We start from the raw sequence: 13233 nt of genomic DNA, 5'->3' as shown, positions 1-13233 counted from the left end.
CTTCCCAAACCAGGGATTGAAACCAGGTCTCCCACATTGCACGTGGAATCTTTACCATCTGAGCCACCAGGGAAGCCCAAGAATACTGGAGTAGGTAGGCTATCCCTTCTCCAGGGGATCTTCCCAACCCAGGAACCGTGTCGGGGTCTCCTGCATTGCAGGCAGATTTTTAATCAGCTAAGCTTCCAGGGAAGCCCAGACATTGTTCTACCACCAACCAGTTCAAGAATGAGAAGAGAACAGAGTTAGGGGCTTAGCACCTGTGGCTGATGCCGCCAAACCCTAGCCTGCCTAGATGTTCCCTGCTGCCCCCAATTCCACTCCCACCCCCAGCTGCCAAAGGTAAAGAGGCAGCAGGGACTGGTCGCTAAGCAACAGGAGTTTCCAAAGTAGAGAGTGATGCAGAAGGGAGACTCAGGGGAGGGCACTCCGATGGAAGATGGGCAGACGGGGGCGGGGGATGAGGGGGAGAAGGAAGAAGTGGCAAACTTTTTCCTGGATCAAAATTCTATCCGAGTCTCTGTAGTCACACTCTGAAGGAACATCTGAGTCACCTACCCGACTCCTCTGCAACTTGAGAGAAAAACAACGTGATGGAAGAAAAGGGGAAAGCTTGAAAGGTCATGGGAACCAGACCTTCTCTGCCTCTGGACCTGCCTTCTACTCACCTCTTCATTGAAGGTCCCTGTACCACCCAAGCAAGGCCTGGAAATCTAACCCTCACCCGTTGCAGGTTGGAGCTGCTGGTCTTTAGCCTAAAGAGAAGCACTATCGTGCCTGATATTTTCAGGACCCCATCCAGAGTCGACTCTGTCTGCCACACACATGCACGGTCCCCCACATCCCTCTCCACTTTCACTAGTCTGCTCTCCACTCTCCACAAGACTACAGCTCAACTCCCAGCATCCTCCATTACCTGCTCCCCACTGCCCCCGCCAAGCATCCCTCAGGCCCCACCCCACGCCCCCGGAGTTTCTCAGACCATCAGCCTCATAGCTTTCAAGAATCTTTATTGAACTTGTTCAGTATTGTGCTCACGTCTGGAGGAGCCAGGGTGAGGTGATGTGCCCACCGCCAACAGGGAAGACCCCAGCTGGCAGCCCCGCACCACCCACACCTGAGGAGCCTTCATTTTTTCCGGGGTTGCTTATCCGGGAACCCTTCGAAGAACTCATTGCACATCATGGCGATGCAGGACAGGAAGACGCAGTACTCCTGGAAGTCCACCTCGTTGTCCTTGTTGCAGTCCAGGTTGCTCATCAGTTTCTGGAACGCAGCTTCATCCGTCCTTTTCTGCAGGAGGAAGAGGCTTCGGGTGGAAACCAGAAGCGAGGTCGGGGTCGGGGAGTGGAGCAGAGCTAGCAGTGGGTGAGGTTTGAGCTCCAGATGGGAGCTCAGGAAGGCACAGCCACCCCTGTGGGGCCTGGCTTTGGACCTCCAGCCCTAGGGGCTAAGCTACCCCTCAGATGAAGTCTGAGGACCTGGGTACAACTGCATAAAGGAGACCACAGCCTCTTCTGCCAAGGTCATTTTAAGAGTCCAATCATACAGTGGTCATGAAAGCAATATATAAACAGCGTAAAGGTTGACACAGACGGCATCTGGGATTGCTCAAGAGAATTCTGTAAGTGTGTGAGTGTCTCCAGAGAACTATATCTTCACGTCCACAAGCCAAATAGAAACTCAAAAATGGTTTATGGGGCGGGGGGATGGTGATAAAATAGGAATATGAGGTTAACAGATATACACTACTGTATATAAAAGAGATAAGCAACAAGGATTTACTGTATCACACAAGGAACTGTATTCAATATTGTGTAATACCTTATAATGGAAAAGAATCTGAAAAAATAGATATGTGTATATATAGCTAAATCACTTTGCTGTACACCTGAAATGAACACACTGTAAATCAATGATATTTCAACAACAACAAAAAAAAGAAGAATGCATATAACTTTCACAGAATCTTAAAAAAAAAAAAAAAAAAAGAGGTTCATTGCTGGAGTGATGGCAAAAGTTCGACCATCGCAGTTCATGATCTCAGCTTTAAACACGGACTTTCTTGAGAAGTTACTTAGCCTCTCTGAGTATCAGTTTCCCTCCAGGGAAGTTGTACAGAGCACCGTACCCTATCTGCTCACTCTGCCCTCTTTCTGAGGATGTTAGGAAGTGAGCGGTGGGTGCTCACCGTGCTTTGGCCCCAGGCAGCCAGGGTAAGCTCTCTGCCTGGAAATTGCCCATGTCAGCAGCAGATGCCAGCTATAGCTAATGCTTCACAGAGGACGGGTGCCTCCCAGGCAGTATCACTCACCCCTAAGAAGCTGGGCAGCTCCCGGGTCAGCAGCTCCTTTAGCTCAGACTTGTTGAGCTTGAACTTGTCACCCTCCTTGCCGGAGTACTTGTGGAAGGTGGACACCATCACATCGAGGGCCTTCTCCAGGGGGTATGCCATGGCAGCAATCAGGAGCTGGGGGCAGGGTCACAGAGACAACCTTATTTTCCCCACCCCACCCCCAGCTATGTATTTGTAAATGCCCCCCACTCCCATCCCTCAGGGAGCACATTGGTGACACTGCTCCCATCCAGAAAGGGGTTCAGCTCCTAGCGGGAGAGGGAAATGTATGCTTGGGGCAGCGAACCCCTGCAGGGCCTGGTTCTCAGGCTCCGGGTTCCAGGCAGCCAGCTCCCCAGGAGCACTTTCTCCACCCTCACTTGGTCCATTCACCCACTGGTACACTCAGCCCACAGCAGCCCCACCCCAGCCCATTCTTTCCCCCTCCCAGCACTGGGCTGGGCGAGGCTGCTGGAGGCTTGCCCAGGGGCCTAGCGGAAAAAAACCAGTGCATAGGGAGGGGCAGGGTGAGGTGGCAGAGGGAGGCCACCCTCCCTTGGGCTGGGCTGCTGGTGCAGGACCGAGGCTCCTAGGACATAACCAGCCAGAGCCCACAGGCGCCTTCTGCCTTCACTGTGCTTTCCACATCCAAGTGTGCCACCCAGCAGACACCAGCCAACACACCCACCAGTGTGTACAGCAGCAACAATGCACGCAAGCCCCGGCATCACAGAACCCCTCAGACAGTTCCCACCAGCCACCTCACACTTGTTCTTTCCTGAATGCACACGCACTTGCGCACACGCACACCACCCACCCCAGAGCCTCCACATCGGAATCTCACATCTGGACCTGTTTAGTGCCTCTGGCCCCCACCCACCTCCCTTTCTCCTGCACCCAGCCTCGGCCTGACACCTCTTGCATGCCAGTCAGGCGACCACAACTCACCAAGAGAGAGGAAGTGCTGGGGAGAGATGATGGAGAGAGAGGAAGAATGGGGAGAACCCAGCAGTCTGACCTATTTATACCCAGGCCAGGCCCTGCCCATGGCAGGGGATGCGGGAGAACAGGACCCAGCCCTCCTATCGTGGGCTGATGTGGTGAACGCCGCGGCCCCCCTCCACCCCCCTCCACCCGCCCAGCCTGGAAAGCTAGCTTCCTGCCCCAGCAGGCACAGATGGACATGGGAGAGCCCCAGAGGCACAGGCAGGGGCCTGGAGGGTGGGTGTGCACAGCTCAGCTCGAGTTTTAGGGAGCTGGGGGGAGGGACAGGTTGTGCCTGGGGCATGAGGGACAAGGAGGACGTGGTCCCACCAGGCAGCCAGCATAGAGGGATGGAAGGTGGCAGGTGGGAAACTGCCCTGGGATGTGGCAGCCTGAGAACACAGGGAGGGCCTCTCAGGTTCGGTGCTGGGGATGGCTCATGCTGCCCTGCGCCCCTCCCCAAGAGCTTCCTACCATGTTGAGTGAGCCCCGGGACGGGAGCTGGGGGTCTGGGAGGAGGAACAGGCCAACACCCAAAGGAGGCTTGGGGACCCCCCGCAGGCACATCCTTGCAGAAAGGCACTGGATGCAGGAGTGATGGAATGGGGAAGGAGAGGCACGCCTTGGGGCTCAGGGATGGACTGAAGGGACCAAGAGCGGTGGGGTGGCAGAGGGCGTTGGGAGGGGGCTTAGATTTGGCAGAGGGTGTTGGGAGGGGGCTTAGATTTGGGCTGGGTGTCAGGGATGAAGAGGGCAGGGAGCGGAGGAAAGTTAGAGGTGATGCAGCACAAAATGAGGAGAGGCAGGGATCAGGGGAACCTCCCAGGGTAAGGTATGAGCTCAGGGGTTGAGGGAGGGTCAGGAGTCGGGGGTTAACCCCTCAGGTGGCTGTGGCTTCAAGGAGAGGGGTCTGCCTGAAGGTCTCTTTCCTTCCTCCTTCAGCAGCAGAGCACCCCTCCCCAAATGACCAGGGAGCAACACCCTAGTCCAACCCCTCATCGGATGAGTGCTGCACTCCGGGCTCTCATAGCCCAGGGCGGGGAACAGACCCGCCCTCTCCCTACGGCCCCACCCTCCTCCCAGAACATCTGGTCTGGGGGACTGAGTTTGACCCCCCTCTCACCTCCTTCACAGCCCAAGAGAGCTTCTTCTTCAGAGACCTGCCCGATACAGACAGACAGACAGACAGACAGAGAGCCCCCACCAAACCATCCTCCCATGGGCATTGTCCTCGAGTTGCCCCCATGCCTTCCTGCTGGACATTAGGGCCATTTCATTTCCGCAGGGTCTGAAACTGCCCTCAACCTCCTGTCCTCCCGTGGAAAAGTCCAGGGAGGGGTAACGCCCCAGTGGGACTCTGTCCCCAGGCCATCCTCTCAGAAGAACCAAACGGAGCCAAATGATGCCAGTTCTTTATTAGAAACAAAAGAGGCCTTTGCCGCCACAATCTCTCTCCCAGACATGCTCTTCTGGGCCTTGACAGCCACCACCGCTGTGGCTGGTGGGGGGAGGCAGCGGCTGGCTGCTCTTCAGATCACTGGCTGTGATTCTGGGGATGGTCCCCTGGTGTCTCCTGGACCCATGGGTTGACACACCAGGGGCAAACCTGGGAGATTCTAGAAGGAGGGGCCTGGGGGGCTGGGAAGGGGAGAGCCGCCGTGCCCAGGATGACCTCGGGGCAGAGTCAGAGCGGTCGAGAGGACCCCAGCCTCTGCCCTCTGACAGCAGCCCTGCCCGTTACTGGGAGCAGGAGGGCTTCAGGGGGCTGTCCTTCAAGTACTCATGGCAGCAGACGCAGAGGCAGGCGAGCAAGCGCATGTACTCCACAAAGTCCACCCGGCCATCCTTGTCGGTGTCCAGGGCACTGACGAGCTGCTTGTAGTCACACTCCCGGAGCGCCGTCTGTGGGGGTGGGGCGGGGAGGGACGAGGAGGCAGGCTGAGGAGGGCAGAGCAGCCTGGTGCTCACATCCAGCTTCCCTCCCCGCCATCAGCAACCCACGCCCCCCAGCCTCAGCCTCAGCCTCCCTGTTCTGAGGATTCGCCGTGTCAATTCCCCGCCCAAATCCTCTTTCTCAGCTCATTTACGGACCGCCGACTGTGTCAGGCGTTCTTCACAGAGCTCTCCCTCAGTCTTCCCAACTGCCCTGCCACAGTCTGGGAGGTGGTTTTCCTCCACTTTACAGATGAAGAAACTGAGATTCCGGCTGTGCCCATCTCCCTCCCAGCACCCCTCCCCACAGTCTAACCTCCACCCCCGTGTGCCCCAGACTCGGAGCAGGGTCTCTTCGCAGAATTCAAGCAGTGCTCCCCTCAGGGGCTCGGCCCAGGTGCTCACCGGGGCCCAGGTAGGCAGCTCCTTCTCCAGGAGTTCCTTGAACTTCGCCTGGCAGAGCGAGTTTCCAGAGGACTGTGAATATTCCTGAAAGGTGTTCACGAGAGTAGCCAACGCCTGCTCCAGAAGACTGGCCATACTGACTGTCATGGAACAAAGGTGGGACCCATGGCAGAAGCCGAGTCAGCCCCTCTTCTCACCGCTGCACTTCAAGTGTCCCAGGGACTGAGCCCAGACGTGATTAACCCCCTACACGCTTCCGACCCCACAAGCTCCCCCTCCTCTGAGCAGCCCTCCTTGACTACACCAGCTCCTCATTTATTTTCCGACCGCCCCCACCCTCTCCCACCACCAGCGCTTGTTCCATTTCTGGACAGAGGCCTTAATTGCCCAACATCACTGCAAACCCCTCAGGGAGCGTGGCCCACTCGTCACCTCACTCCCTCACAGTGATGGTAGTTTAGTTGCTAAGTCGTGTTGGACTCTTTCGTGGCCCCATGAACTGTAGCCAGCCGGGCTCCTCTGTCCATGGGATTCTCCAGGCAAGAATACTGGAGTAGTTTGCCACTTCCTTTTCCAGAGGATCTTCCCGATCCAGGGATCAAACCCTGGGTCTCCTGCCTTGCAGGGGTTCTTTACCATCTGAGCCACCAGGGAAGCCCCCACTATTGTCTCCATCTTTTCTCATCTGGCACCCAACAGTGGCTCGGTCCGGCTCTGCACCACCCTCTGAGACACAGCCCCCTGAGCCCAGAATCTTCCTCCCCTTCAGGACCCCAGAGCCCCTTCCATAGGAACCTGCACGGAGATCCTTGCTCTGGGCTCCCGGCCTCAGGTCCTTGGCAAAGCTGAGCATCCTTGGAGGGTGTCAGGTCTCAGAGGAACCCCTACAGTCTCACCACCACCCCCTCACCATCCCGTCTGTCCTGAACTCAGGGAAGCTGCATCCAAAGATCCACTATGCCTCTGACTAGCTGTGCAGGCGAGGATGAGCCATTTAAGGTCTCAGGTGTCTTATCTGTGAAATGGGGTTAATCCCACCTCACAGACCTAATCAGGGACCTGAATCAGATGGTCTCTGGAGACAACCAGCTCTGGTCCGGACCAGTCTGTGATCTGCCCCAACTATAGCCATCCACCTGATAGGGGTCGCTCTGTTAGAGGGGAAGCCCTTCCCAGAATTGCCCACGCACCCCCATTACATTGGCCCCTCCCACCGCCCTCCTGGGAGATGCCTCCAGCCTGGGGAAACCCTAAGGCAGCCAGGAAGGCATGTGTTATTTCCACGTGAGCTGAGTGACTCACTCCTGGTTCCCCCAGGGGACAGGAGTCCTGCAGCATGTGGCAGCCCGGGCCAAGGCTCTCTCCCTCCCTAATGATTTGTCCTCTGCTGGGCGCTGTGGATGGTCAAGAGTAGGGAGAGACAATGGGGTTAAGTGCTGCCTGGGGTTTAACGCTTTGTGACAGCCCAGGAATGGAGCAGAGTTCCGGGTTCCCAGGAGAGGAAAGGGCCATGTTGGCAGGGAATGGGGAAATGCAGAGAGAGGCTGAACTGCCCTTCTGGGCTCCTGCCAGCCTGCCTGGCGCCACCACTGTGGCTTTTTCAGGAGCTCAGGGCCTGGAGACTAGAGGGAATCCTCTCTTGCCCGCCTCCCTGGCCCATCTTGCCTCCCCGGCAGGAATGAAGGGAGTGGGTAAGAGGGGAATTAACTGTGGGCAACAGCAGTGCTTTAAACCCATCGTCCCCATCCCTTGGCCAGAACTCGGCTCTGCACACTCCCTAAACCCAAGCTCCCCGGCATCCCCTTACTGTGCCAGGGAACCCCTGAGTCTATCACCAGACTCCCTTCACCTCATCAGTCCCTGCTGTGGTCATCCTTCTGCCCTCAAGCTCAGACCCTGAGCCAGGAGACAGAACTCGGGCTGACCAACCCAGGGCAGGACCCAAGCAGCTGGCACTCACCACTGATGCTGGCGTTTCAAGTGGAGGAACCCAGAGACAGGACATCCCTATTTGTAGCCTCCCGATGAAGGAAGGGAGTAATTATGGGGAGATCCAAGTAGGTCAAGCTCAGGATGCCCCCCAGGGGCTCCCCTGCCTCCCTCCCTGGCAACCCCTACTACAAGCCGCAATCACACCCCTAGCCATGCATACATCAAAGGCTGCAGACACCACCACCTCTTCATTTTCCCTCTGCCCTCCCCCAGCGCTGGGAACAGGGCATGGCCTCCTGTCCATCTCCTTCCTGCATGGTTAGAGGAGACAGGTCATTCATCACAGCTGCCTTCTATCTCTTCATGCTGAAGAGGCATCCCAAAAGAAGGATGGACACATTTTTGCCTCACCCCCAGAGAATCCCCGTGCCAGAGAGGATCTTGGTGGGCCTCTGGTTCAGCCCCCTATTTATGGTGAGACCACTGAGCCCATTAGACACTCTCCCTGCTTGATCCCCAGACCGACAGTCTTTGTGATGGGGGCATAGTCCTGGTGGCTCAGATGGTAAACAATCTGCTTGCAATGCAGGAGACTGGGGTTCATCCCTGGGTCGGGAAGATCCCCTGGAGTAGGGAATGGCTACCCACTGCAGTATTCTTGCCTGGAGAATTCCATAGACAGAGGAGCCTGGGGGACTACAGTCCATGGGCTCACAAAGAGTCAGATACAACTGAGCTACTAACATTTTCACTTTCAAAGGGACAAAATAGGTGATTAAATAGGTAATCCCATTAGGGGATGGTAAGCAGAAAAATATGGAAGACCCCTGAATGTTAATGATTACTCAAGAAAGCAGGCTGGTTGTTGTTTATTTGCTAAGTCATGTCCGACTCTTTGCAACCCCGTGGACTGTACCCTGCCAGGCTCCTCTGTCCATGGGATTTCCCGGGCAAGAATACTGGAGTGGGTTGCCAGTTCCTTCTCCAGGAGATCTTCCCGACCCAGAGATCAAACCCACATCATTGGCAGGTGTATTTTTTTTACCACTGAGTCACCAGGGAAGCCTGAAAGCAGGTTTGCTTAACCCCAAAACCAAGCAGGCTTCCTTAGCAACAAAGCCACACAACAGAAGCTCAAGTCATCCTCCAAAACAATGAACCAACGGCAGCGTGAACCCCACACACTGCACAGTGAGCTCAGAAGGCTGACATGCTGTCTGCACACATTAGAAAACCAGTAATTTGTGAACCTAGCTTGACTATGTAGAGACAAGAAAACTCCCCTGCTCAGCCCGGAGGAGGAGCTAATGATAGAAGCCTTGATGTCTACCAAGAAAGACAAAGAAGGTCTTCTCCCCCTCCCCACTTTTCCTACAATTATAAAACCATAGCCCATAAGTTCTCACGGTGTGCCATCTCTCGTCCTCCCACTTGTTAAGTCTCACAAGCGTCCTATTCCAGTAAATCATTTCTTCACTATATCACTTCACCTCTCCCTGAATTCTTTTCTGTGCTAAGACATAAAGAACTATAGTACTGGAGCTCTTTGGAGCCCCTGAAACAGCACCTAAGGGTTTTGCTTGGACACCTTGGGCAGAAAACTGCTTGCTTCCCTGGGGGGACCATCGGTAGAATGCCTTGAGACCCGGGAGGAAGGCGTGCTGCTCCTAGGGGCCCTTCCGGAAGTCTAGGCTGTGTTTCCCTGGTGCCCCCCTCATCCCAGCCCACCAAGCACAGACTCTAGCCAGGGCAGCCTAGAGCTAGAGCTCTTGTGCCCTGTCCTCCTGGCTCCACATGGCACCAAGGCCAAGTTCCCTGCATTCCCTTGGGGTAGGGGTAGGTTTCCTCTGGTATGGGGCTTAAGGGTATAGCCCTCTGGGGTCCCAGCATTACATGGGGTGTCCCCTTTGCCTCCGCTCCTCAAATGAACCCTTCCTCTTTCCACAAACAAAGCCAAAGGTCACTTTGGCTCAGTTTAGTGATGTCCTCAGGATACGAGGGGCCCGGTGCCGGGTTCTCTTCCTGGAATCTGCTTTCACTTAGATTTTGATCTCATTCCTTACCGCCTTGTGAGCTCTTTAATGCTTTGAAAAGCTGTTTTTATTCTCTCCAGCACTTTTTGTTGTTTTTAGCTGGAACCAGCACAGATCACCATATTACCAGAAATGGAAATCCCTTTATATCAATTCTTTCCTCCTGCCCCTCATCCCTGGGCCCGAGAGACCCCTCCTCATTTCTCAGAAAGAGAACTCAAGATCCAGAAGAGTGCGGAATGGGGAAGAAACCCTAACGCTTATGGGGCAGCCAGAGAGTTCATGACACCTTGGCCTCCCTTGAGTGCCCCTGCACCTGAAGCTCAACCTTGCCATTAGCTCCCTGAAGACTCAGCCAGCCCCTTTAGATGAGGGAAGCAAGCAGTGGGAGTGCAGGGAAGGGAGGGCTGTGATTACCTGTTTTATAGGCAAGGAATTATGGGGGGTAGGGGACAGAAGCAGGGGACCAGTGTGGACCAGCGATTAATTCAGTTCTGGGTCAAGCACTTGTTCCCACCTGTGCCATCCCAGGAATGCCACGGGCAGCCACCTTCCTTAAGCAGATCACCTCACCTCTCCGGGCCTCATTTTCGTCATCTGTGGATGACCGAGGAAAATAATGGTCACCGTTTCATAGGACTGCTGTGAGGCATAAATGAGCTAATATGTACACAGCTCATAGACAAATAGCGCTGGCACCTGGTGAGCGTGTGAATGTTAGCTGAGAGGCAGGTAACTTGCCCAAGTCACACAGCTAATTAGTGACGGGGTAAGAGCCATTCGTGATTCATGTCAGTATTTATTACATTTTTTAAAGTGTGCTTATTTTTGGCTGCGCGGGGTCTTCGTTGCTGCACAGTGGGCTTTCTCTGGTTGTGAGGACTGAGGGCTGCTCTTCATTGCCGTGTGAGGCTTCGCATTGTGGCGGCTCTTCCTGTTGCAGAGCACGGGCTCTATGCACACACGGGCTGGGCTGCTCCATAGCACATGGAATCTGCCCAGACCAGGGATCAAACCTGTGTCCCCTGGATTGGCAGGTGGATTCCTAGCCACCGCACCACCAAGAAGTCCTCATGTGAATATTTAGAAGCATCTCTTCTAGGCATTGGAGGTATAGCCATAAAGAAAACAGACAAAATCCAAGTTCTGTGGAAAGGACCCTCTAACGCAGGCAACAAATGGTAACAAATATACTATGAGAGATGGGTAACATAAACGCAAGGAAGAGCAAGAAAGCAGGGCTACAGTGGTGGGGCCTGGGGTACTTTGTGTGAGTGGTCAAGGGAGAGCCGGACAACCTGCTCCCAGGCTGAGTCCTTATCCCCCAACCCTCCCTGTTTCTCAGCCTGGCTGCACCTCCCCGGGACTCCTCCCTTTTGTTTGCCCAGACTGAGGCAGGCAGGTACTCACCCTAGGAGGTGACAGCTGAGGGGAGGGTGGGTGGACTGGAGAGTCTGGGAGGAGGTGCTCTGGGGCTGGAGGACCATCATGAGAAGACCCCTTCACTGAGCCCTCACCCTTAGCTCCACCACCCTCCTCTCTCCACCCTGAGCATGTCCTTTACCTTGTTTGGGTCTTGATTTTTTTTTTAGATCTGGAAGATTCCTGCCCTGAGGCTTCAGTGTGAAAGTTCTTCATCTCATTTGACAGTCCCGTGCAGCATGTGAGAGTGGAGGGCCCCGCGTGTAACTCAGCAACCGCACGCAGAAGCTCCCACTCAACGGGGGTGGCAGGAAGAGAAGCAGAGGCTCTCTGACCCGGCAGGACTGCCTTCCTCTCCGTCTCCCCTCCCTCCTTGCCTCGGTCCCCCACTATCACCACCTTCACCTTACAAAGGCCTCTGGGAAACCCTTTTGCCCCCTGAAGGTCAGTGTCTGGTTCTGCATCTCAGGGAGAAATAAAATGAAATGTCCTGGAGCGTCCGAACATTCTTGTGCTTGTGCCACAAGGAACTGGGCCCGAGGGACAGGGTGACCCCACCCCCAGTCTCATAGCCCTGTGGGAGTCAATGAACCTCCTCAAACTGACTCATCTCCTCTCTCTCATCATCTGAGCCCAGTGTGGAGAGAGTGTGGGAAGGGGTATTTGATTTACCAAGGCTGGAGCCAGAGAGGCTTTTGCTACAGAATCAGGGAATGGGGGTGGGGAGAGACTCTGAACTGGGATCAAAGAGACTCTGTAGAGCTTAGACCTACTACCTCTGTTGAGTGCCTAGTCAATGCCTGACTGTGCCCTTTTCCTGGATGGGAGCCCTGAGTCGGTGAGGAGTTCAAATGACCTAAATGTGGAAGCATGAGGAGCCTCATTTGGAAGGCAGGAGAAGGGGACAACAGAAGATGAGATGGTTGGTGGGCATCACCAACTCGATGGACACGAGTCTGAGCAAGCTCTGGGAACTGGTGATGGACAGGGAAGCCTGGAGTACTGCAGTCCACGGGGTCGCAAAGAGTCAGACACAACTAAGAGACTGAACTGAACTGAACTGTCTCAGAATCCACCTTTGCCTTCTGTCCCTCTTTTCTTGCAGGACAGACCTTGAAGAGCAAAGAGCAGAGTCGCAATGGGACACAATGGAAGGGGAGATATATTTCCCTGAGGTTCTGCTCCCTGCCCTAATTCCAGGAGAAAGTGAGAGAGAATCTGGCCAGCAGGCCCCTGAACAGCAAGCACCATTTTCCAGACCCTCCTGCTCTCTGCCTTGGCACGGAGATTTGCAGGGAGCAGTGGGATGAGGGAAGATTACTGAGACCAGCTAGGAAACTCATGTGTTTGTTAGTTTGTCAAATACACAGAAAGAAATTTGTCCCATTAGGTGCCTAGCCAGTCGGGGAACAGTTCCAGATGCAGCCAACCGTGGCCAGTTTCCACCAGCCCAAACAGCCCCAGAATCTGGGACAGAGGGCCAGCAGAAGCCAGGACCCACTGCAAGCGGTCACACTACGGCCATGCGATCACCAAGCGGACCCACTTCCCCATGTCTTCAGGATCGAGAGACCAAGGGCACCTGGACTCTGCCCAGCCAGGTCCCCTTCATCTCACACAAAGCCCAAGGGGAAGAAGAGGAAGCCCAGGCTATCGCCTGCGTGTCCCTTAAGCGGGAGCCCCTTTCTCGCAGACCTGCGGCAATTTCCAGCACCGCTCCCTGTATAACTTCTGTTGCTGCTATCCAGTGGCTAAGTCATGCCAGACTCTTTTGCAATCCCAAGGACTGTAGCCCCTCTGTCCATGAGATTTCCCAGGCAAGAATACTGGAGTGGGTAGCCATTCCCGACTCCAGGGAATCTTCCTGACACGGGGATCAAACCCATGTCTCCTGGATTGCAGGCAGATCCTTTACCACTGGGCCACCGGGAAAGCCCGTACTTAACCTCTCCCAGCCCCTGTGTCCTCCTCTGTGAAATGTGGAAACTAGTGATACAGCCCTCACACAACCTCTGTGAAGAGTCAGTGGGATGTTGCTCGAACAGGCCTATCAGAGAGCCTGGCCAAAACGAGAGCGCCTCGAATGGCAGACGCTTCCTCCTCTCGATTTCCTTATCTGTAAAAGGGGCCTAATGATAGTTCTCTGGGGGGTTACCATGGGGCTGAAGAAACAGTGTTCATGAAAGCAGC

The 13233-nt window shown here is 55.1% G+C and overlaps 2 protein-coding genes across 3 annotated transcripts; both read right to left on the bottom strand.

Moving 5' to 3' along the window:
• Positions 1-993: 993 nt before the first annotated feature.
• Positions 994-3392, bottom strand: S100A4 (S100 calcium binding protein A4). The gene is made up of 3 exons (XM_040230548.1): positions 3284-3392; positions 2315-2470; positions 994-1293 (listed from the first exon to the last, which is right to left on the bottom strand). Exons 2-3 carry the CDS (start codon positions 2453-2455, stop codon positions 1129-1131), a joined length of 306 nt encoding a protein of 101 aa, XP_040086482.1. The 5' UTR covers positions 2456-2470; positions 3284-3392; the 3' UTR covers positions 994-1128.
• A 1323-nt stretch (positions 3393-4715) lies between these two features.
• Positions 4716-7736, bottom strand: S100A3 (S100 calcium binding protein A3). 2 transcript variants are annotated; one of them, XM_040230550.1, is made up of 3 exons: positions 7617-7736; positions 5657-5796; positions 4716-5221 (listed from the first exon to the last, which is right to left on the bottom strand). In XM_040230550.1, exons 2-3 carry the CDS (start codon positions 5789-5791, stop codon positions 5057-5059), a joined length of 300 nt encoding a protein of 99 aa, XP_040086484.1. In that variant the 5' UTR covers positions 5792-5796; positions 7617-7736; the 3' UTR covers positions 4716-5056. The 2 variants fall into 2 exon arrangements, with proteins under 2 accessions (XP_040086484.1, XP_040086485.1); XM_040230551.1 differs by lacking the exon at positions 7617-7736 and adding an exon at positions 7506-7601.
• Positions 7737-13233: the final 5497 nt, after the last annotated feature.

The sequence above is a fragment of the Oryx dammah genome, unplaced genomic scaffold (assembly GCF_014754425.2).
Source record: "Oryx dammah isolate SB20612 unplaced genomic scaffold, SCBI_Odam_1.1 HiC_scaffold_28, whole genome shotgun sequence".
Lineage (NCBI taxonomy): Eukaryota > Metazoa > Chordata > Mammalia > Artiodactyla > Bovidae > Oryx > Oryx dammah.
Note: the sequence above shows the minus strand (reverse complement) of the source record. Positions and strands in the feature narration are given on the sequence as shown.

Excerpts from the sequence above, each read along its gene's own strand:
- S100A4 (XM_040230548.1), bottom strand. The coding sequence starts at position 2,455 with ATGGCATACCCCCTGGAGAAGGCCCTCGATGTGATGGTGTCCACCTTC. Across the intron at positions 1,294-2,314 it reads AGCTGCCCAGCTTCTTAGGG|AAAAGGACGGATGAAGCTGC; the intron begins GTGAGTGATACT and ends TTCCTCCTGCAG.
- S100A3 (XM_040230550.1), bottom strand. The coding sequence starts at position 5,791 with ATGGCCAGTCTTCTGGAGCAGGCGTTGGCTACTCTCGTGAACACCTTT. Across the intron at positions 5,222-5,656 it reads AGCTGCCTACCTGGGCCCCG|ACGGCGCTCCGGGAGTGTGA; the intron begins GTGAGCACCTGG and ends CCACCCCCACAG.